This window comes from Amblyraja radiata, chromosome 2 (assembly GCF_010909765.2).
Source record: "Amblyraja radiata isolate CabotCenter1 chromosome 2, sAmbRad1.1.pri, whole genome shotgun sequence".
NCBI lineage: Eukaryota > Metazoa > Chordata > Chondrichthyes > Rajiformes > Rajidae > Amblyraja > Amblyraja radiata.
The window spans coordinates 63,860,383-63,886,026 of NC_045957.1; the positions used below are offsets into that span (position 1 = coordinate 63,860,383).

The following is a 25,644-nucleotide window of genomic DNA, read 5'->3' on the forward strand; positions in this document are numbered from 1 at the left end:
TGTGTTCAGTTCTGGGCACCGTTATAGAAAATATATTGTCAAGCTTGAAAGGGTTCAGAAAAGATTTACGAGGATGTTGCTAGGGTTACAGAGTGTGAGCTATAGGTAGAGGTTGAGTAGGCTGGGTCTCTATTCCATGGAGCGCAGGAAGATGGGGGAAATGCAAAATCATGAGAGGAATAGATCGGGTAGATGCACAGAGTCTTTTGCCCAGAGTAGGGGAATCGAGGACCAGAGAACATAGGTTCAAGGTGAAGGGGAAAATCCAAGGGGTAGCTTTTTCACACAAAAGATGGTGGTTGTATGGAACAAGCTGCCAGAGGAGGTAGGTGACACTGGGACTATCCCACAGTTTAAGAAACAGTTAGAGAGCCTCATGGATAGGACAAGTTTGGAGGGATATGGACCAGGCGCAGGAATGTGGGATTAGTGTAGCTGGAAAATTGTTGGCCAGTGTGGAAGAGTTGGGCGGAAGGGCCTGTTTCTACACTGTATCATTCTATGATAACTTTATTCCTTGTGGATGGTGAGGCCTGGATTGTTTGTCATACAAATTATTTCCATGTAGCGACTTTGCGATCTCTAGAGAGGAATAATTTTACCCAGTGACTAATAATTTAATCTATGACGCTTTCTTGGTTCCCTTTGGTTCCAAATAAACGTAATTCAATTTTGGGTCATTGAACTGAGGGAACAGGTGGGATCTTGACAAAGTCAGCATGGATTTATGAAAGGTAAATCATGTCTGACGAATCTTATAGAATTTTTCGAGGATGTAACTAGTAGAGTGGATAAGGGAGAACCAGTGGATGTGTTATATCTGGACTTTCAGAAGGCTTTCGACAAGGTCCCACATAAGAGATTAGTATACAAACTTAAAGCACACGGTATTGGCGGTTCAGTATTGATGTGGATAGAGAACTGGCTGGCAGACAGGAAGCAAAGAGTAGGAGTAAACAGGTCCTTTTCACAATGGCAGGCAGTGACTAGTGGGGTACCGCAAGGCTCAGTGCTGGGACCCCAGCTATTTACGATATATATTAATGATTTGGACGAGGGAATTGAATGCAACATCTCCAAGTTTGCGGATGACACGAAGCTGGGGGGCAGTGTTAGCTGTGTGGAGGATGCTAGGAGGCTGCAAGGTGACTTGAATAGGCTGGGTGAGTGGGCAGATGCATGGCAGATGCAATATAATGTGGATAAATGTGTGGTTATCCACTTTGGTGGCAAAAACAGGAGAGTAGACTATTATCTGAATGGTGGCCGATTAGGAAAAGGGGAGATGCAACGAGACCTGGGTGTCATGGTACACCAGTCATTAAAAGTAGGCATGCAGGTGCAGCAGGCAGTGAAGAAGGCGAATGGTATGTTAGCATTCATAGCAAAAGGATTTGAGTATAGGAGCAGGGAGGTTCTACTGCAGTTGTACAGGGTCTTGGTGAGACCACACCTGGAGTATTGCGTACAGTTTTGGTCTCCTAATCTGAGGAAAGACATTCTTGCCATAGAGGGAGTACAGAGAAGGTTCACTAGACTGATACCTGGGATGTCAGGACTTTCATATGAAGAAAGACTGGATAGACTCGGTTTGTACTCGCTAGAATTTAGAAGATTGAGGGGGGATCTTATAGAAACTTACAAAATTTAAAGGGTTGGACAGGCTAGATGCAGAAAGATTGTTCCCGATGTTGGGGAAGTCCAGAACAAGGGGTCACAGTTTTAAGGATAAGGGGGAAATCTTTTAGGACCGAGATGAGGAAAACATTTTTCACACAGAGAGTGGTGAATCTCTGGAATTCTCTGCCACAGAAGGTAGTTGAGGCCAGTTCATTGGCTATATTTAAGAGGGAGTTAGATGTGGCCCTTGTGGCTAAAGGGATCAGGGGGTATGAAGAGAAGGCAGGTACAGGATACTGAGTTGGATGATCAGCCATGATCATATTGAATGGCGGTGCAGGCTCGAAGGGCCGAATGGCCTACTCCTGCACCTATTTTCTATGTTTCTATATCCTTTCCATCCAGGCCTTTCACTACTTGGTAAGCTTCGATGTGTTATCCCCTCATCCTTCCAAAATACAGTGAATACAGTGATGGCTGGTGCCATCAAATGCTCATTATGCGTTAACCCAATCATACCCAGGATAATTCTCGTAAACCACCTTTAGATCCTAGATCACCTTTACACCCTTTCTCAGATATGTGGCCCAAAACTGTTCACAATACTCCAAATGCTGTCTGACCTGTGCCTCATAAAAGCTTCAGCATTGCAACCCTGTTTTTACACTGAACCTCTGGAAAAGGATGCAAACATTGTATTTGTCTTCCTTACTACCGATTCAATTTGTAAATTAGCCTCTTGAGAATCCTGCACCAGCACTCCCGTCCCATTGCACCTCCAATTTCTGAATCCTCTCCCCATTTATAAAATAGTTTACGCCTTTATTCCAACTACCAAAATGTATGACTGCACACTTTGCTATGCTGTGTTCTATCTGCCATTTCTACGTCCATTCTCCAAACATGTCCAAGTCTTTCTGCTGAGTCCCTGCTTTCTCTACACTACCTGCCCCTCAACCTATCTTCGTATCATCCACAAATTTTGCCACAAAGCCTTCAGTTCCCTCATCCAAATCAATGATATGCAGCGTGAGCAATTCCAGCACCGACCCCTGCGGAATACCATTAGTTACTGGCAGCCAACCAAAACAAAGCCTCCTTTATTGCCACTTTTTGCCCTCTGCCATTCAGCGAACATTCTAGCCATGTTAGTATCTTTCCTCTAATACCATGGGCTCTCATCTTCATTAACAGCCTCATTGGTGGCACTATCAAAGGCCTTCTGAAAATCCAGGCCAACAACATCACTGACTTCCCTTTGCCTATGCTTCCTCAAAGGATTCCAACAGATTCGTCAGACAAGATCTCCCCTTCACAAATTTTTTTTGACTTCAGCCTGGTTATCGTGTGCTTCTAAGTACTCTGTAATCTCATCCTATACAATTGCCTCTAAAACCTTACCAATCACTGAAGTCGGAAGAACTCCCCTTTTCCTCTATTTCGCTTTGCTCCCTCCTTGAACAGCGGTGTAACATTTGCAATTTTCCGGTCCTCTGGGAGCATTCCAGTGATTCTTGAATGATCGCCACTAATGCCTCCACAATCAAAAGCTACCTCTTTCGGAACCTTGCAGTATAGTCTATCCAGCCAAGGTGACTTTTCCACCTTCAGACCTTTCAGCTTCCCCAGCCCGTTCGTCAACGGTGTGTCTCGTTTTTTTCCTTGTTTTTAGTTTGTTGTAAAATGTATGTTTTAGTTTATCTTTAGTTTTGTGTTTTGTGGGGGGGGTGGAACTTTCTTTATCTCTTTCTTCGTCGGAGATACGACTTTTTCCATGTTATATCTCCATCTGCACTGTGGCCTAACATCGTGGAGCTCACGGTCCTCTTGCTGGGACCTCGGAGCTCCAACCGCGGGAGCCTGCGGACTTTAACAACATGGAGCTCGTGGTCCCTGGTTACCGACCGACTTCGGGAGCTCCAAGGCGCAGGAGCTTCGACCGCCCCGATTGCGGGAACTTCGATCCCCCCGACTGCAGATGGTTTGACTCCCCTGACCGCGTGAGAAAAGGAGGAAAGAAGATAAGACTTTATTGCCTTTCATTACAGTGGGGAATGGGGAGGAGCCGCTGTGGTGGATGTTTATCTTAATTTGTATGTAGTTGTGTGTCTTGTTGCTTTTTTTGTAGGACTGTACGGCAAACCAAATTCAAGGTTTCAAGGTCAGTTTATCACATTTACCAATTAAGGTACAGTGAAATTTACCAATTAAGGTACAGTGAAATTTACCATACATCCATACTAAGTGAAAAGCAACAAGACACACCGCCACATAAAAGTTATCATGAACATCCACCACAGTGGATTCCATATTCCTCACAGTGATGGAAAGCAATAAAGTTCAATCTTCTTCCTCTTTATTCTCGGCGGTCGGGGCAGGTAACCCATCCGCAGTCGGGGCCATCAAAGCCCCTGCAGGCGACGATCAAAGCCCCCCTCGGGTTGTTCGAAACTCCCACGTCGGGGCGGTTGAAACTCCGCTCCCGAGTCGGCCACTTCTTACCAGAGACCGCGGGTTTCACGATGTTAAATTCCACAGGCCCCGTGGTTGGAGTTTCGATCCCCAGGAAAGGGATCACAAGCTCCGTGATGTTAAAGTCCCGCAGACTCCCGCGGCTTGGAACACTGGGTCGGTCTCCAGGAAAGGCCGTCAACTCCACGATGTTAGGCTGCAGTCGGGACGGAGATACAATACGGAAAAAAATCGCATCTCCGTCAAGATAAGAGATTGGGAGAAAAAAACGATTCCCCGAACCCCCCCCCCCCCCCCCCCCCCGGAACAATAAAACACAATACCAAAAATAACAAAAAGAAGAATGTACAGAGAGGCTGTTGGCAAGGCAGCCACTGATGGTGGCGCTACCCAGTGTCTTTCTCGTATGTTCCTCGTATGTTGCAAAACATACTTGGCTAACATCGATTATGATACTTACGATTATGATTAGTAATAGCAACTCCACTTCCTTCTGCCCCCTGACTCTCTTGAATTTCTGGCATGTTGCTGTTGTCTTCCGCTGTGAAGACTGGCGCAAAACACTTATTTAATTTGTCTGCCATTTCTTTATTCCCTGTTATCATTTCTCCAGCATCATTTTCCAGCGGTCCAATATCCACTCTTGCATCTCTCTTACTTTTTATATATCTGAAGAAACCTTTGCTGTCCTCTCTTATCTTATTGCCTAACATTCCTTCATATATCTTTTCTCCCCGTATTAGCTTTTTAGTTACTGTTTGGCTTTTAAAAGGCACCCCAATCCTCCAGCTTCCCATTTATCTTTGTAATATTATGCCTTATCATTTAGTTTTATGTTGTCTTTAACTTCGCTTGTCAGCCACGGTCAATCTCCCCTTAGAATCTTTCTTCCTCTTTGGGATGAAAAGAATCTGAGTTTTCCAAATAATTCCCCAAAACTCCTGCCATTGTTGACCCACCATCATTCCTGTTAGGGTCCCTCGCCAATCAGCTCCTCCCTCATGCCTCTGTGGTTACCTTTATTCAACTGTTATATCGACACATCAGATTTAATCTTCTCAAACTGCACTTGAATTTTTATCATGTTATGGCTACTTCCTCTGAGGGGTTCCTTTACCTTCAGCTCCCTAATCCAATTTAGTTTGTTACACAATAACAAATCCAGAATTGTCTTTTCCCTAGTAGGCTTGACTATAAGCTGCTTTTGGTAGCAATCACGTAGGCACTCTACAAATCCCTTCTCTTGGGATCTAGCACCAACCTGACTTTCCCAGTCTAACTGCAAAAATCCCCCATGGCCACAGTATATTACTTTTCTTCCACTCCGTTTGTATCTCCCGATGTAATTTAAATGCTGCACACTGCCTCGGCAACACCAGCAGCCTAATCAAGGATGAGTCGCACCCTAGCCATTCCTTCTTCCCTCTCCCATCGGGCAAAAGGTGTAAAGTATAATCTCCAGATACAGGGACAGTTTCTTCCCAGCTGTTATCAGGCAACTGAACCATCATAACCCAACTAGCAAGCAGTCCTGAACTACTATCTACCTCATTGGAGACCCTCAGAGGTCTGATCGGACTTTACTGGCTTTATTTTGCACTAAATGTTATTCCCTTATCATGTATCTGTACACAGTGATTGGCTCGATTGTAATCATATATTGTCTTTCTGCTGACTGGTTAGCATGCAACAAAAGCATTTCACTGTACCTCAGTACAAATGACACTAATTGAAACTAATCATTCTAGCTACTGTTCAGAGGCCTGTACATAACACTCATCAGGGTATTTTTACCCATACAGTTTGGTATCTCTACCCACAAGGATTCTACATCATTCGATCCTACGAGATATCTTGCTAAGGACTGAATTTCATTCCTTACCAGCAGAGCTATCTACCCCACTTTGCCCACCTGTCTGTCTTTTTGGGAGAATACAACACTGGATATTCAGCTCCAATCCTCAGCCACATCTCTGCGATGCCCACAACCTCGTTCCAACTGACTTCTAACTGTGCTACAAGCATATTCACTTTGTTCCGTATACTACATGCATTCAAATATAACACTTAGTTCAGTATTTACCACCCTCTTCTCAAATTGGTCCCCATTTTGCCTGACCTTTGACTCTTATGCATTCATAAATCTTTTGTCCTATTACTTCTGGAGACTACACAAACCTCTCCGCACACTCCTTCCCTTTAACTTCTTCCATCCATTCCCATTTGTTGACTCCACTCTGCTCACTATTTAGTTTAAAGCCCTATCTCCAACCCTAGTAATGCAAGGACCCTGGTCCCAGCAAGGTTCAGGTAGAGTCCATCCCATTGGAACAGTTCCCTCTTTTCCCAATACTGATGCCAATGTCCCATAAATTTAAACCCACTTCTCCCATAGAAATCTTTGAGTCATGCATTCAACTCCTTAATCTTCACGACTCAATGTCAATTTGCTCGTGGCTCAATCTATATGGTAGCAATCCAGAGATTATCTTTTTGGTCTTGCTTATCAATTTAGTCCCTAGCTGCTCAAATTCCCTGAGCAGAACCTCTTTCCTTTGTTCTACGTACGTCATTGGTACCCACATGGATCATGACTACTGGATCTTTCCTCTCCCACTCCAAATTCCACTGCAGGTCAGACGAGAAGTCCCAAACCCGGGCACCAGGCAGACAACACGGCCTTCGGGACTCTCGATTCACGTGACAATAGAAGGCTGTCTATTCTCCTGACTATACTATCCCCGATGACAACTACGTCTCTTCTCACTCCCCTCTCCCCTCTTGAATGACCCCTGATTGACTGTGTCATGGTTAGATTGCTCATCCTTCCTACAGACCTCAAACCCATCTGCACAGGGAGCAAGAATCTCAGACCTGCTTGACAACGCAAGGGCAGAGGCGGTTGTAACATTGTAATCTAAGATTCCACAACCATGCCAATCTTTAAAGGTTTGTTAGATTGATTCTTGATGGAATGATAGAGCCGTGAGGAAAGATAAAACAGGCTGGGTTTGTGCATGAGTTTGGAAGAGTAAGAGGCGATGGCTGTAAACATAACATTCTTGTAGTACTTGTTTGTGTACATGCAGCAATAATGTTTCCTCACGCTGAAGTGTTTTGTGGAGAAGGCAGTGTTTTAAAAGAAGACTATGCCGTCTCTACATAAGGTTAAGGTTGTGCAAGTTCAGTGTGTGAATATATTGAAGATGCTGATCAATTATTCTATTAATAAGAAATCTAAAGGGTGAGAGCAAGTGGAAAAAGTCAGACTGAAGAGGTTGATCAGTTATAATTTTATTGAATGAGGTATCTGGCTTGAGGGGGTGCGAAGGGCCTTTTCTATGGTCGAATGTGATTTAAGTATAACAATGTAAGCTGACCATTTTGAATGTTTTAATCATAATTCTGTTAACTATCCTAACTCTAAAGTTATCATAACTGCTAAGAAAGTGCACATAGTGAATTCAATGCAGCTTTAAAAATTTGTTTTTTTCTTTCCAGTTGCAGAGAGGAAGTTTATGCAAACAGATGTCAATCCAAACTAGCCCAGTTTTTCCTGTCAACTATTCTAACAGCCAGTCGAAGGTGACAGCGTGGTTACAAAGTTCTGAAGATATAGATAAGTGTTCAAAAGGTGAAACATTTATACTTTTATTGAAAACAATATTTAACCAAAAATACATAGTCGTGAGACTGAAATCTCCAATTACTTTCATCATCGTACTTTCTGTAGTATTTTAAGTCTTATCTTTTTCTGTCTATCCCACTCACTGACCGTGGAAATATCTGTACCTATACCTGCTCATGCCAGTGGCTTGGGTTGCAACATTATATAATTTCAGTGATCACCAAGGGACCAATCTTTGAATTCATACCAAAAATGCCTTTGATAAAATGTCTTTGAAACAGCTGAAGACTTGCTCAAATGGGATTTTGAGAAGTGTATCTGGCGTGACTTAAGTCTGTTGAAGAGCATTGATGATATTGAGCTAAAGTACTTTTACAAAGCTGAAGTGGAACAACCCCAGTTCTAAATTTAATTAATAATGACTTAATTATGTGGGTCAGACAGTTCATTTAATATACTGGACAGTTCTGTAAACTCGTAAAACAAAGCATTGCGAGGTGTTTTGAAAGAAACGTCATTCCATAGAAAATTAGTTTATATCCGAAGATTGCATAAATGCCCTGCTGAAGTAATAACCATGGATAATAGCACAAATGTTTTGGCTACTGAGAAGAGAACAGTAAAGTAAACTTGTCATCGATATTAATATCAAAACAATGTTACAACAATGCAAGAAAAATGAATGTCATCACAAGCAGTTTTGAGCCTTGTAGAAATGTATGACCTTATGGGCAGCACAGTGGCAGAGTTGCTGACTTACAATGCCAGGGACCAGGGTTTGATCCTCACTACAGGTGCTGCCTGTACATAGTTAGTACGTTCTCCCTGTGACCGCATAGGTTTACTGCGAGTGCTTTGGTTTCCTCATACATTCCAAAAGACATAAGTTAATTGGCTTCTGTAAATTGTCCTAGTGTGCTGATAGAACTAGTGTACAGATAATCGCTGGTCAGCACAGATGCGGTGGGCTGAAGGGCCCGTTTCCATGCTGTATCACTAAACTAAATGGCTAAGAATAAAGCCCCTGTCCCACTTACGTGTCCTTGGCACGCTAATTACGTGACCTCGTGGTCACGTTGAGGCGCGAAGGTCGGGCGCGATTTCATTCGCCCACAACTTCATTCGCCCGCACGGCCGTCTGGAGCGCGTGACGTCATTTGAAGATGGACAAAAAATGCTGGAGTAACTCAGCCGGACTGACAGCATATCTGGAGCGAAGCAATGGGTGACGTTTCATGTTGAGACTCTTCTTCAGTCTGAAAGGTCTTGACCCGAAACGTCACCCATTCCTTCTCTCCAGAGATGCTGCCGGTCCCGCTGAGTTACTCCAGCATTTTATGAATATCTTCAATTTTCTTGGCTCCGCTCTGGGAGTAGGAGTGGGGGCAGATCTGGATCCGCAACGGCAATGAGCCCCAGGCCGAGCTCGGCGATTGTTTGCCTGCTTCTGCTGCTGTTGAAGGTGAGACGTTGCATCGCGCCAGGGTCTTGGGCCTGTCCCACTTTGGACGTCAGTTACGCGACAGGCCGTTGGTGCGCAAAGATTTCGTTCACCACAAAAGTCTCGGAGCCCTGCGCGATGTCGCGCACAACTACATACCCCTCCGCACTTCTCAGTGTGACTGGCCCCGCACAGCCACACGATGCCCGTGCACTTCAACGCGACCACAAAGTCGCGTAATTTGCGTGCCAAGGACACGTAAGTGGGACAGGCCCTTAATGCTGTAAATGAAAATAACTACTGGCCAGAGTGTGACGGTGATTACGTACTTGGGAACATTTTCAGCTAGCCCAAAGGTGAGGTAATTTCCTATAAACCAGACTTTGAGTTTTTGTGAAATGCTAGCTAACAGTAAACAAAGGAATGTATTCATGAATATCCAAAGATATTTGGTAAAATCCTACATGAGAGATTTAAGTTTGAACCTCAGAATTGATGCCAATTCTTGATTTTGTAACGAAACTGTCTGACAAAATGAATCACCAGCAGGTATCCTGTGTCATTAAAGTTCTGTGTGGGGGCCACAATAAATGGTGTTATTTGTAAATGACTTGAATCCTATCTTGGTCATGCCACAAGGACTGAAGATGAAATTGCAGGTGTGTTACTACGTGTAGTGAATGAACAAAAACCGTGGCAAATGAACTTTGGTGCATGAACATCACATTTTCTACTGTTGATCTTTACAAAGCAACTCTGAGAAATGTAATAGTCTATTACCTTTCACCACTGCTTATATCAAATGATTAGTCAGCCTATCCTTGTATCTGCTGGAATTTAGAAGCAAGGTGGTATTTGATTTTCAGGTTATGAAGGTGTGGAAACTGTTATTTCTGCTGTACAAAAAATTGAGATTACTTTAGACTTGAGACTTTTGAGATACAGCGCAGAACAGGCCCTTCGGCCCGTAGTTAGTATCAAACCTACGTCTCTGGCGCCGTAAGTCAGCATCTCTACCACTGGGCTGCCCTGAGATACAGAATAAAATTCTCAATTAATTTATGTGGAAGAAAGTGTTTTATTCAACTTGCATTTCTCGACAGATGCACAATTGATGTGGCTTTGCATTCAGGAAAATTGTGATTGTAGACTGTTTTCTGGGAACAAAACCCTCCTGCCCCCTCCCAGTGTTGATGTTGCTGACATAGGAACATAGTTTGATTTAGGAGCAAAATCAAACTATTTCAGCTGGATGCTTAGGGGTTGAAGTTGGGAAGCCATTCTATGCAGAGAGTAGAAATCTAATCGATAAATGGCACTGGATAAGTTTCAGTGAGGAATTGATGGACTTTCATTAACAGAAGGTATTAAGATTAAAAGGTAAAGGTGAATGTAGATAGCTGAATCATGGATCAGACATGATGTCATTACACCACAGATTTAGTGTCTCAAAAAATAACTTTGATTCCTCTGCCACTGCTCTGCTATCTACTGTGTTATGGAAGTTCCTTCTTGTCTTTGCATCAATTGGGTTTGGGAATCTAAATATTTTATTTTCATTTGATAGAACTTTTCATTTGAAAACTTCTTTGTGAACCCTTTTCTCTGTTCCAGATCTTTCTCACTGCCATTCCAATTTAACAGAATTAATGCAGCTGCTACAGAGTATGGAAGTTATTCATAGGACATATTCAGCACCATCTATTAATGCTATTCAGGTATGATAACCAGACGTGTTTGTTTACCAAAGTTTAAGTTGAAGCTAAAGTGAATATAATTTATTTGGATGTGAATTAGAGAAGCTTAATAAGATAAACTCTTGAGGATTGTTCACTAATGAAATTGTTTTTCCTCATTTTTGATGAAGGGATATGTTTTTGAGAGTTCCAAGAAGGACAAGCGTTTTCAGAGAAGATGGCGGACCAAAAGTTTTGGTAAAGATGCTAAATCAACATTACAGGTGATGCAGCTTTGAAAGAAGTAATCTAAATAATTCTATTCATTATTTCAAATTGTGCATCAGAGTAAACGTCATTAGATAAGTAATTGATCTTGGAAATGTGTAACATTGATGATCTACATCTCGAGTTTGCTGATCTACACCCCTTACTTTCCCCACGATTCTGAAGGATAGTAAGCTATCTACTGATATTGACTTTCAATAATAATTATTGCAGTTCTTAATTCAGACAGTGCAGTTATCTATCTATGCTATTTTTTTAGCAAATACAAAGTATTGAAGAAAATCTACTGGGAAATATTTTAATATTTTAACGCTTCTTCCATTCTCGGCACTTCTGTATGGTGGTTGACTATCAAATGAAAGTCTGTACAGAATATTCTTGTGGTTTTACCTCTCCATAATCTATTTTGCAAGGAGTAATAGCCTTTTCTTTTTGCGTAGGTTCCTTGCATCCCTGACAACCCAACGAGACTACATGCATCAAACCCTAACCTGTCTGAGGTATTTCCTGTGGAAACAAAAGATTTTTCAGATGGTTCAGAGTGGCCTACAGATTATACAAAACTGCATGAGGATTTCTGCCTTGTTGCTCAGGAAGGTAGTAATATCATCTTTCACTTTCCAATATCAAAACTTTTGCACATGCTTGGGATGAAGGATACCACCATGAAGATTATGTAATATTTCAATATTGCTGTAACTCTGAAGTTGGTATCTCATGTACATTTGGCAGTTTACATCTACTAGAAATGAAAATTAATGTTGGATATTGCCTGGTGGTAGAATATTTTCAGATTGGTGGTTAGTGAAAATTACTGGGTTTTGTCCAAGTGACTACTTGAAATTAGTTCAGCAATTCATTTTGGAAGTTGTTTAAGTGCAAGTTATGTTCATTACAAGATACTGTGAGGGAGAGTAGAAAGATGGAACAAGAACAAATCAGTTGAATTTAAATCTGTTGACTGCCAAGTTCAATTCATTATACACAATGGTTATAATTCTTTAGGTTTATAGAATACTATGGATTTGAGTTAGAATACAGTGCCCTCCATAATGTTTGGGCCATCATTTATTTGCCTCTGTACTCAACAATTTGAGGTATGTAATAGAAAAAAAATCACATGTGGTTAAAGTGCACATTGTCAGACTTTATTAAAGGCCATTTTTATACATTTTGGTTTCACCATGTAGAAATTACAGCTGTGTTTATACATAGTCCCCCCATTTCAGGGCACCATAATGTTTGGGACACAGCAATGTCATGTAAATGAAAGTAGTCATGCTTAGTATTTTTGTTGCATATCCTTTGCATGCAATGACTGCTTGAAGTCTGCAATTCTTGGACATCACCAGTTGCTGGGTGTCTTCTCTGGTGATGCTCTGCCAGGCCTGTATTGCAGCCATCTTTAGTTTATGCTCATTTTGGGGCTAGTCCCCTTCAGTTTTCTCTTCAGCATATAAAAAAACATGCTCAATTGGGTTCCAATTGTGCGATTGACTTGGCCACTCAAGAATTGACCATCTTTTATCTTTGAAAAACTCCTTTGTTGCTTTAACAGTATGTTTGGGATCATTATTTTGCTGTAGAATGAACTGCCGGCCAATGAGTTTTTGGGCATTTGTTTGAACTTGAGCAGATAGGATGTGTCTTTACACTCAGAATTCATTATACTACTACCATCAGCAGTTGTATCATCAATGAAGATAAGTGAGCCAGTACCTTCAGCAGCCATACATGTCCAGGCCATAACACCCCCACCACTGTGTTTCACAGATGAGGTGGTATGCTTTGTATCTTGGGCAGTTCCTTCTCTCCTCCATACTTTGCTCTTGCCATCACTCTGATATAAGTTAATCTGTCCTCAAGAGCTATTTCCAGAACAGGTTGCTCTTTTAAGAATTTCTTGGCAAACTTTAACCTGGCCATTCTATTTTTGCAGCTAACCAGTGGTTTGCATCTTGCAGTGTAGCCTCTGTATTTCTGTTCATGATGTCTTCAGCGGACAGTGGTCATTGACTAATCCACTGTCACTAATCCACTGTCATTGACTAATCCACACCTGACTCCTGAAGAGTGTTTATGATCTGTCGGACAGGTGTTTGGGGATTTTTCTTTATTTTAGAGAGAATTGTTCATCAGCTGTGGAGGTCTTCCTTGGTGTGAGATTCCATTTGCGATTAGTAAGCTCATCAGTTCTCTCTTTCTTCTTAATATGTTCCAAACAGTTGATTTTGGTAAGCCTAAGGTTTGGCTGATGTGTCTAACAGTTTTATTCTTGCTTCTCAGCCTCATAATGGCTTCTTTGACTTCATTGGCACAACTTTGGTCCTCATGTTGTTAAACAGCAATAAAAGTTTCCAAAGTTGATAGAAAGACTGGAGGAAAGACTAGGTGCTGAGAGCTCTCTTATACCTGCATAAGGAGGCAATTAAACACGTCTGAGCAATTACAAATGCATGTGAAGCCATGTGTCCCAAACATTATGGTGCCCTGAAATGAGGGGACTATGTATAAACACAGCTGTAATTTCTACATGGTGAAACCAAAATGTATAAAAATGGCCTTTAATAAAGTCTGACAATGTGCACTTTAATCACATGTGATTTATTTTATTTTATTACATACCTCAAATTGTGGAGTACAGAGGCAAATAAATAAATGATGGGTCTTATGGAGGGCACTGTATATCTGTGTATTCCCATTCTTGTGTTTATTTCAATACTGCTGTAATTTGAAAAATGCCTTAGTTCAATTATATGTGTAAGTTTGATTGGTTAAGTCCACTTCAATATAAATTAACTTGGTTATTTTTTTGTGTGGTAGTTCATTCTGCTCTGAAATCGGTGTATAATTCAATGGTAATGGAAAGGGAGAAACTGAAGCAGTTGGTATCAGAACATGATGTTTGCAATTCTCCATCACCACAGATCATTGGCCTAAAAACTGCCTTGAGCTCGGTAAGTTTAGAGACTGATGTCTAAACTTCCATTACACCTTTATGTATGTAACTTCCTGAATTGATGAAGATGTCCACTGCCTTTGCAGCCTTTGTCATTATTGGTTCATCTTGAGTTAATCCTTTTGCCTTTTCTAGTTTGATTTATTTGATCGATCTGCTAATCTGGGAAATTGCTGCTGCTGCCATTTTGCCATTTGCAAAAAAAGGTATAAATTGAAGTAATTTTTCAGCAGTTATCTTATTTCTCAGTTCTGTCTGGGAAATTGTGGAATTCAAAGCAATGGAGAAGCAGATGAGAGGCTAGAGGTTGATCGAGGCGTCAACGACAGCAAGTTCAGTGGACAAGATGGGCAGGAGACTGACAGAGAGCAATTTAAAAGTAACCAAACTGATCAGAAGTTACAGTTGGAATGTTTCTAGGTCTATATATAGGGTGAAAGAGTAGAAAACTCTGGATGAGGTACTGAGGCTGGTCGGAAAAATCTAAGCGTAGGTTAGATACAGGCAATTGGCATCGTGAATCCTGGAGGAGTATGGAAGAGCGTACTTAAGAAGGAAATTGGGAAGTAAAAGATACCCTTGGCAGAATGAGATATCCTTGGCAGAGGAGATTAAGGACAATCCAAAGAGATTTTTTAAGTATATCAACGAAAAAAGAGTAACAGAAGTAAAAAGGGCCCATCAAAGACTAAAGTGGAAGTCTGCAGGTAAAGCTGCAGGAGATGGGCAAGGCAATGAATATTTCTCCTCTGTTTTACTGTGGGGAAAGACATGAATATTTGCAAAAGTTTAATAAGGTTGTCTTGAGGATTGTTGATATTATAGAAGAGGAGATGCCAGACATCTTTTAAAAAGTAAGAAGGTAGATAAATCTCTGGAGATTGAGCAGGTATATTCAAGAACACTGGGATGCTAGGGAAGAAATTGCAGGAGCTATGGCTGGGATGCATGCATCATCATTCGCCATGGGCGAGTTGTTGGGAGACTGGAGGATGGTTAATGTTTTGCTTTTATTTAAGAAGGGTGCCGAAGGAAAAACTGGGAACTATAGACCAGTAAGTCTTGTATCTTTGGTGGGAAAGTTGGGAGGATTCTGAGTAATAAGATATACATGAATTTGGAAAGACAGGTTGATTAGGGATAGTCAACATGACTTTGTGCATGGGAGATCATGTCCCTGAGACTAAAATTGCTGGTAAGAAGGTGGCTGTCAAGACTTGCAGCGGGATCTTGATTGTGGATTGAGAAAGGGCAAATCGAGTTTACTTCAAATAAGTGAAAGGTGTTGCATTTTCGGGAAATCAGACCAGGGTAAGACTTCAACAGTGTATGAGCAGACACTGGTTAGTTTTAGAACAGAGATCGAGTAGTACAAGCTGGTGGTTTGCCTGAGGGTGGAATCGCAGGTAGACAGGATAGTCAAGGAAGGTTTTGGCATGCTGGCCTTCATCAGTCAGGGCATTGTGTATAGAAGTTGGGATGTTATATTGCAGTATACGGAAGTTGGTGAGGCTGCACCTGGATTATTGTTCAGTTTTGGTCACCCTACTGGAGCACTCTGTAATCCAGCATCAGCAGTTGCTTGTTTCTTGGGGATTCAAGAAGTAGAGGGCATCGGCTTAAGGTGAGAGGGGAAAGACTTATTAGAAAGTGATTGAAGCAAGTGTAATATCATTGAAAAGACATTTGGTCATGTACATGCAGAGGAGGGATTTGGAGTGAAATGGGTCAAACGCAGGCAAATGACTAGCTTAGATGGATGGAGATCTTGGTTGACATGGATGAGATAGATCGAAGGACCCGTATCCATGCAGTATGGCCTTATGTGCACTAGTAGAATGGTTTTACCTTAAATGGGTATACTTGTCATCTATGTTATGGCCCCAAGTATCTGTGGTGGGGTTCAGTTCAAGTTCAAGTTCGTTTATTGTCATGTGTCCCTGATAGGACAATGAAATTCTTGCTTTGCTTCAGCACACAGAACATAGTAGGCATTGAATACAAAACAGATCAGTTCAGTTTAGTTTACTGTCACGTGTACCAAGGTTCAGTGAAAAGCTTTTGGTGCGTGGGGTGAGCATTTTTCTAGAAATTAGAATACTAATATGCAAGGGCAGTTTGAGATTGAGGAGGTGATGTGGAACTCTTGAAGAGCATTGATGTGAATTGATCCCCAGGACCCGATGAGATTTATCCCAGGTTATTGAGGGGGGCAAGAGGAAATTATGGGGACCTTGACAAAGATCATTGCATCTTCTCTAGACACAGGCAAGGCCCTGGAGGACTGGGGAGTAGCTTATGTAGCTCCTTTTACTCAGCCGGTCTTTATTACAGGATGGAAATATCACATACTTGAGGGCACAGTTTTATGATGAGAGGGGCAAGGCTTAAAGGAGATATGCGAGTCAAGGTTTCTTTGCACAGAGGCTGGTGAGTGCCAAGAACGTGCTGCCAGGGGTACTGGCTGAACTACATATGATATGAGGCATTTAAATAACTTTTGGATAGGCAAATGAACATGCAGGGAATAGAGGAATATGGGGTATGGGTGAGTGAGAGTCTTGGCATCTTGTTCGACACAAACGTTACGGTCTGACATGCCTATTCTTGTGCTGTATTGTTCAGTTCTGTTCTAAAGAATAAGAAATTTGCATGTGTTTTATAGTTTTGATATGCCATGTAACTAAAGCGAATGTTGGTTTCCTGTTGCAATTTCCTTATGATGCATTTGTGTTACTTATTAATCTGCACATCTTATTACTTATTAATCTTCCCGCTTTCTTTTTAGCTCCCGTCCATTTCCATTTACTTCACAATTGTGTATGTCTATTCGCATCTTGTTTTCCAATTTGTTCTTCTCCCCTTCCTCAAATGGTAGTACAATGACGGCAACCCTGCAATTCCCCATCACTGCTTTTATATCTGATGAGGATTGAAAGATTAAGATAAAAGCCCGTTTCACTATTTCTACTATTTAGAATTGATTTTCGCCAACTGACACATCAACTTCCATTAAAAGTGTTTGTATTATAAGTTTTGAATATTACTATCCCATCCATAATCTTTCTCTTTGTGTATACTTCACTGTCTTCCTTTGAAGACATGTGTTCATTTGGTTTTCAAGACATTATAGTTGGTGTCGACAAGGTGGACCCTAAGGGCGCATTTCTGTGCTGTGATTCTGATTCGTCTCTCCTGCTTCTGTGTCCTTTGTTTTGAGTAATTTAACAAACTTTTTTCTACTTTCCCGCTACATTTCAATAGTTATCTCAGCTGACAACTGTACTGCAATGCTTTTTCATGGGTTGTAGATACTTGGTGCTCATAAAAGGTCATGTGGTAGCATTTTGAATAAGAATGTGGAAGCTGTCCCTGATTTCCTGCCAATATTTATCCTTGAGCCAATATCGGTAACACGATTTGTTCATCATGCTGTTTGTGGGAGCTTGCCATCTACATTTTCCCTATATAATTAATAATCATTGTACTAAAAAAATGTCATTGACTTCAAACTGTGTTAGTGTTGCTTTGAAGTCATAATGTTAATGCTGAGAAATGTGAAGTGCTTGTGGTAAATATGCTTACTCTGGTGCATCGTTTTCTACATGTCCTCGAGATGTACGTATATGAGCTCTTAAATCTTGTGTCTATCACTTATCTTATTTAAATTATGTTGCCTCGTATTCCTCCAGATTTAAATATCAATTGTCACTACAGTCTTTCATGAGGCAAGCTTTGATCTAGTCTACTGAAGCTATACAGGTTGGGTTGGTATTATTTAGTCTATAGAATTATGAAGGGATGATCCTATTACAACATACAAGGTCCTAATGGGGCCTGACAAGGTAGAAATCAAGAGTGGGAGAATCCCTAATGATGACTTAATTTCATGATATGGGGCAATCTTTTTAAAACTGATGTAATGCAGACATCTTTGGGCAGTTGATGAATCTCTGCATTTGTCTGGTGGATCGAGGAGTGAAAATATTGGGGATCTGACATAGAAGGAATGGAGACTTGGGACAGTTCAACATGATCATATTGAACAGTGGGGCAGGCTTGAGGTGTCAGGTGACCCACATCATGTGCTTTTTGTGTCCTTTGTTCTGACTTGCAAAGAATTGCAAGTAATTTCACACAAGATTGCAAACCGTCCTTATTTTTATCGCATTATACATGTTTATCTCCAACCATAAAGCTACTAATGTTAAGAAACAAATATCTTTGAAGAACTGCTACATAATAAAGACCACTAAGTTTAATTGGGAAGCAGAAGAGTGTTGAATTAAATAAAATTTGATCCCACTAGCACCTTGTGGTTGGCATTCAACTGCTTTCATGTCTGATCTTGTTGCAAAAACTATTTGAATCTGTAAACTATAATTTGCAAGAATTTTATCTATGGCATTCAGCATTTGTCTTTGCCCTATTAAGAAAATCTGTGCCTGCAGGTAGAGTTCCATGACTGGAGCAGTAATAACGATTGTGGAACAAGTTTCATTTATTCAAATCTAATTTCTGTTCATGACCAAGCAGTAGGCTTAACTAAGTTGATATCTTGTGTAAATAATAGTGCAGCCTTGCACAGTACCCAGATGAAAATGTGAAACCCATTTGTGGGTGCTTTCTCTGGATGCTTTCAAGAGAGAGCTAGATAGGGCTTAAAAATAGCGGAGTCAAGGGATATGGGGAGAAAGCAGGAACGGGGTACTGATTGGGGATGATCAGCCATGATCGCATTGAATGGCAGTACTGGCTCTAAGGGCCAAATGGCCTACTCATGCACCTATTGTCTATTGTGTTGAGACTTAGGATGAGGATAATTAACATACATTGGAGAGATATGTTCATTATAATATTAAATGAAGAGTCTCTTGGAGAGATTTTTGCAGCAACTTGAAATATGCACCAAAGGATTGATATCTCAGTACTGACTCCTTGGAGCCCTCTGCATACTGGTGAGAACAATTGTAAGTGAGAGCTTTGTTTCTACTCTGACAAAAGAGCTCTTTGAGAATGTAACAAAGAGCAAGATCATATCTCCTTGTGATTGAACTACAGACAAAGAAGATAACCAATGACAGGGGTGGGAGCTGCAGATGAACGACAGCATTGAACAGAGCACTCAAAATCACAGGAAGCACCTTCCATTTGATCTGCTCAATGGTTCTCGAGGCTGAGGTAGTCATGTCAGTGCTTGAAATATTTGCAGCTAATACAGGAGGAGACTCCAGAGTTTAAGGATAGCAGCTAACAGCAAGGACAGTGCTGGAGCAATTAGCTTTGGGAACAATCAAGACACCAGGACTAGAATAGTGTGAAGGAGATTATATAACTTTAGGAGATGAGTAATAACTAAAGGGCAAAGACATAGAAGGTAAATCAGAAGGCAACATTAATAATTGCAGGTTGATTAATGAATGGGTCCATTTGTAAGCTAGTATGCAAACAATGAGAAATATTAACAGTAAGAGGGAAGTCAGCCTGGAACATTTGGGGATGGTTGACTTTAGAGGTAACAAAGGCACAAATGACAGTTTCAGCAGCAGACAAGCAATGTCAGGCAGAGTTGGACAAGGGTAATTTTTGTAATGCTACACGTGGCTAAATATGTCACATAAAACACCCAAGATAGGCTGGATTCCCTCTCTGTAACTATGATTTTTCAGCCCTCTTTGGAAATCTAATTTGGAAATGGAACTGAGACCATTGATTTGGCCTTAGAATGGGGTTATTGAAGTGATGATTTGACCACAAATCTATATTTTTGGTCCTCTCTATTCTCATCCAAATGCTGCATTTCTAACATGCTGAAAACAATTGAATTCTACATTTGTGTTAATAGTGCATATCATGAGCTTGTCTTGAACCGACCATGTCTCTGATTCGCCATGCTGATTGGACAGCTAGGAATGGGTTCCTCAAATGCATTGCTTTGTGGTTCTCCCACAAACACGCATCCTTGACCTCAAACTCTTGTCTCTTTCTGACTGTCTGCATCTATACCAGACCATTTGCAACCTTGATGGATAAATTTGATCCTGAATTTGACCAGTCGATGGCCTGAAATCCTATTTATCACAGAGGCTGACTGTCCTTTTCTTAACCAATGTTGGCTCTGTCCAGCCTTATCAAATTACTTGCTGAAATCTTTGTCCACTCCTTTTGATTACTTTCTGGCCTTGAACGAGTCCTGTCAGCATGTTCCCTGGCTTGCCTTGGCTGCTAATCTGGCACCCATTCAATTTAAAGTACCTACTTTATTTTCACATTCCTTTAAATTCTTCTCAACTCCCCAACTGTTTTTTCTGCTTTCTAATTCAACATCTTATGCAAGTCTGTGGCAATATCTTAAATTCAAAAATTCCTTTCGATTATATGGGTCAGTTGTAAAAAGCTCCCTCCCCCAGCTGTCCCACCTTTTAAGCAGCTCCTGCAATCCATGCCTTGTTTCTTGTATTTATTGCTTTATGAATTGGGGTGTTATTCTTTGAAGCTTTTGCAAAGTCACATGAAAGATACTAAAATAAAACCTGCTTCCTTCCAGCAAGGCATAACTACAGTCCATCTGATTGTACTCCCTGGTATAATTAATCATATTTTAAATTCATTTTTGAGTGAACTGCTCTTTAAAATAAACTGCAGTTTTTGCTGTAATTTTGAATACAGCACAACATTTGAGGGAAATTCATTCTTGTAACTCCTGTTTGTCTTTTTAAATTGTGCATTTATCAAAATTATAAAATCACCCTTCATATCTAAACAATATTTGTGCATTTTAAGCAGTTAATGTGCTTAATGTTTGTATACAGACTGTCTGTATTTAATAATTAATGCTCTGTATTTCCTTAATGACTTTTGTCAGGCTTTAGCTCAGAATGCAGAGCTCAGAGGCCGGCTGTGCAGGATACATGCTGAGTCCCGGCTTGTAGATCCAGCTGTCACTCTATTTTCAAGTCCAGGTTCAGTAAAGGTGGGTCTGAGGAAAATTATGTCCATTGCTGTCCATATCATTCCTGTGGAAAGTTCAGCATGCATCATTTTAATTCCTACAAGTGATAGTTGTAAGACAGTCATCCCACAAGTAGGTTGATGCATCTGTAATTCCATAGTTGCCTGTCCATTCTATTCATACCAAATTTGAAATAAAAATATCATTTTTCCCCCCATCAAATTTAGGTAATACACTTTGAACAACTGCTTAAAACGGATACAATTAGTTAGTCATATTGTTGCATTAAAATCAAACATTAGTCTGGATAGTCATAAAACCAATTACACTATTTTCCGAGGTGAGCTAATATTGGATATTTGATTAAGTACTTTAAAATTTTTGTGCATTATGCGATTACGTTATTAATTAATGGAGTATATTTTTCTTTTTTCAACTTTTACATTTGTTATTTAAGTACCGTACACATATTGATAACAGGTTATACATTGGTTTTGGGAGAAATAACACCCCTTCTCATTTCCTTACCAACCTTTCTGTCATCTGGCTCTTCCAATGGCAGACTAAACATAAACTAGTAGATCATTATCTCACATTCTGCTTGGGTAACTCAATGGCATGAACATTGAATTCTTTAGGTTCAAGTACCACCCCCACCAGTTCTCCCCCCACCCCCATCAACACCCCCATCAACACCTACACCCACACCCACACCCATACAAACCTTAGTTTCCACATCCCCTGCCCATCACCTAGTTCCTTTCAACCTTCCACCTCCTCCATTCATTCATCCCCCTACTCACTGTTCACCATGTTTCCTCATTTCCCCCACCCTACCCTGGCATCCCAATTCCCTTCTGACTACCCTACCCTTGCTCTGGTTCTACATTTTACTTCCCATCTTTCTTCCTCATTATATTTTTCCATTTTCACTCTCTTTGTCTTCGCCATTTATCACCTTCAGTCTTGTTTATTATCTCCACCCTTCTCTCTCTCTCTCACGTGACCTATCTGCCAAACAACGCCTCCTCACTTGGAGCCAGCTTTTGCCCCACCCTTTCCCCTGCCTCTTTCTACCCTCTGCTCTTCACCCTCAAGGGGTCCCAATCCGAAACATTATCTGTCCATTTTCCTCAACAATGCAGCCTGACTTGCTTAGTTCCTCCAGCATCTGCAGACTTGCATGTCTCTTTATTACACCAGTGTCCTTTCATATTTTGATTCCAGTGATTTTGAAAATACTGATGGCCACAGAATTGTTGGTACGTGATGAATTGCAGAGATTCAATGTGGCTAAGCAATGTTACAGATCTGTAATTATTTCAAAGCTGATAAACTGTAAGATCAATGATAAAAGCTGGTGCATTTTAAATATAATACCACCTAATATGTGCAAAAAAGAGATTTTTACCAAGAGTACCAAGAGATCCTGAAGTACAACATAAGGTCACGCAAGTATTAAAAAGATGTTATCAAGAAACGTTGACCTTTGCCTCAGGGAATGTTTGTCAACCTGGCCGGTTACATATGGAGGGGCAAGTATGGTAGGTGTAACAGGAGACCAACCGCTTCTAGTTGTGAAAAGTTGCACACCATTCTGATTTGGGGTTACATTGCTATTCTTTCATTGTTCTTGGATCATATACCTGGTCATTTATATTTAACGGCAAATTTGGATGGTAGTGGGGTTGGTCAAACAGTATGCCAGCCTTTCGGGGATTGCTTGCCAGCAAATACATTTCATGAATGAATTTGTCCTTTTGGACATTTTTTTAAATGGGTAGATCTACGATTACATGCAATGTTTCTGTGTCTTTGCTTCCATCTTTGATTAAATAGTCCTGTTCATTTTCCAAGCTTGTTTTATCATCTGAAAATTGAGTAAATATAAAGTACCAGATTTCACATTTTCATAGATTTAAGCTGACATTGTTCAATGTCTCATTTCATGAAATTGATATCAATTTTAATGTTTCCAAGCATCTGCTGTTTATCACAAGGTTGCTTACTATGACTCTGGTCTATAAGTTCTGCTTTTGCATTCTTCTAAAGCATATTCCAGGGAAGAGTTGAAACAGAATTGTTTGCTAACCAGTCTTTCTATAGAATAAATTGCAAATGTTACACTTGGAAGTTTAATTGAATTTGTAATAATTTAACAGTTTTTTAATCATATAATTATGCAATTACTGTTTGGTAAGCTTTGCTCTGAGCTAATTTTACAATATTCTATATTAAGAATAATATTTAAATATGGAATGAAATTCATGAAATTTTGTTTTTTGATACTTGTTTTGTCTTCGTTCTATTCAAATATCTCTTTTGGTTCCATAAATTCTTAAATTACAGCACATTACAGAGACTTTATTTTAAGAAATGATTTTTTTTCGGGGTGGCACGACGGAGCCAGAGACCCGGGTTTGATCCTGGCTATGGGTGCTGTCTATTCGCCGTTTGTACGTTGTCCCCGTGACCGTGTAGGTTTTCCCCAAGTGCTCTGGTTTCCTCCCACACTCCAAGAACATGCAGGTTTGTAGGTTAATTGGCTTCAGTAAAGATTGTAAATTGTCCCGAGCTTAGGAATGCAAGTGCAGGGTGATCGCTGATCGACGTGGACTGAAGGGCCTGTTTCCATGCTGTATCTCTAAACTAAACATTAGACCAGTTATCAGAAAAATCATGGAATTTATGGTTGTGGCACACTTTACAGATGTGTCTCTTCCTACGAAATTCTCACGAATTCTCATGCATTTCCTCTTTTCTTTGCTGAAAATTCTTTATCCAACTGATGCCTATCCTCAATCTTTGGAAATGGGCCATGAAATAAAATCATTATGTTTTGTGGACAATATTCTTTACGATTAGACTTGAGTCTGGCTGTTTCAACATTGACCACAGTGCACAAACCTAACTTTATCTGAAAAATTAATATAATTATTCCCCAACAGCCACCTGCCTGAATGCTTTCTTTACTAGTGGCTATGTTTCCAGAAGAAAACCTGTTTTTAATGTGCACACAAGGAACTGCAGATGCTTGTTTACAAAACGCTCGATTGCTGGAGTAAAAGCCCTGTCCCACAGTACGCGCTCATTCCAAGAGTTCTCCCGAGTTTGCCGTGATTCGAACTCGGAGATTTACGGTAATGGCCACTCGTCGGTACTCGGGGCTCTCGTGGACATTTTTCATCATGTTGAAAAATCTTCACGAGTCGTCCCGTGCTTACCTGCCGCTAGCGAGTCTTCCCGAGTACCTGCCGTTAGCGCTAAGAGAAGTCCCCGAGCTCCGACGTAACTGCTACGTTCATTCTCTGTGCTTACCACGAGTTTGATTTTTTTTAAACTCGGGAGAGCTCTTGGAACAAACTTGTACCGTGGGACAGGGTTTTAAGTCAGCGGATCAGACAGCATCTCTCAAGACCATGGACAGGTGACGTATCCAGTTGGACCCTTCTTCTGACTGATTGTGGAGGGGAAGATGGTGGAAGAGATGGGGCAGGACAAAGGCTGGTGAATGATGGGTGGATTCAGGCAAAGGGGGTGTTTTATAGGCAGATAGTTTGACGTAGGGCAGAGGTGAAAATACAAAATGTGCGAGATGAGGAGAGAAGAGTTGCTAATGTTCAGGAGGGGGTTTGTAGGCTAGTTACCTAAAATGAGAGAATTCAATATTCATATTGTTGGGTTTTAAGGTATGCATGTGGAATATGAGGTGCTATTCCTCCAGTTTGCATGTGGATTCATTTTGGCAATGGAGGAAGGGGAGTTAAAATAGTTAGCAACCTGGTGATCCAGTAAGCTTTGGTGGATCAAGTGCAAGTGTTCATTGAAACCGTCGCCGAGTCGATGCTCGGTCTTTCTGATGTAAAGGAGGCCACATTGAGAACACCAAATACAGTAGATGAAGTTAGAGGAGGTGTATGTTGAGGTCCCTCGATTAATTGAGGGAGGAATTATTGGGACAGATGTTACATTTTTATGAAACTACCCAAGGAAGGAAAGTTCCAGGGAAGGGATGAGTGAGCTATGGAGTGGCACCCGCTGAGTTTCTCCAGCATTTTTGTGTACCTTCGATTTTCCAGCATCTGCAGTTCTCTCTTTAACACAATGGTAAAAAGATCTTTGTTTGATTGCACCTACCAACATGCATACATTATTATATTACAGTTAATATGTACCGAGGGCACATTTGTGTTCCAATGCTCCCCTTTCCCAATTACTTTTACATTGAAGTGATTGAAATCCAAGTGAAGGTTAAATGGCATCAGAAAAATAAAACCTCCGGAATGGATGATATTCATTACGTGATTGGTTGGAGCCAGTATCAGCACAATTTACTATATTAAACTTTGAATTTCAGATGTCCTGGTTCAAGCTAAAACTAAAGACAAATAATAACTTCCTCACATATTCCCCTGCAAGTATCTCTGTCACGCCTTTAAAATAGCCATTTCTTTGAACAAGCTCTTAAACATCGCATCTGAATCGGTTTCCATCTGATTACACTCCTTGAGGATGTTCATCTACGTGTTCAATTAATAAAACAACGAGATTGGGGACATTTCTATTCAACCTGTTAAAAGAATTTGGGGGGGCGGGGGGGTTTGGAAA

The 25,644-nt window shown here is 40.8% G+C and overlaps 1 protein-coding gene across 3 annotated transcripts in view; it reads left to right on the forward strand.

Moving 5' to 3' along the window:
- The window catches only part of osbpl3 (oxysterol binding protein like 3), a 156,209-nt gene that overhangs the window by 76,310 nt on the left and 54,255 nt on the right, over positions 1-25,644 (forward strand). For 2 of the 3 annotated variants that reach the window (XM_033047887.1, XM_033047896.1), the window contains exons 7-11: positions 7,594-7,726; positions 10,776-10,879; positions 11,029-11,121; positions 11,566-11,722; positions 13,949-14,082. In XM_033047887.1, the coding sequence (XP_032903778.1) occupies positions 7,594-7,726; positions 10,776-10,879; positions 11,029-11,121; positions 11,566-11,722; positions 13,949-14,082 (621 nt within the window). Of the gene's footprint in view, positions 1-7,593; positions 7,727-10,775; positions 10,880-11,028; positions 11,122-11,565; positions 11,723-13,948; positions 14,083-20,949; positions 21,058-25,644 lie in introns of all 3 variants that reach the window. The other variant, XM_033047878.1, reaches the window with a different exon arrangement.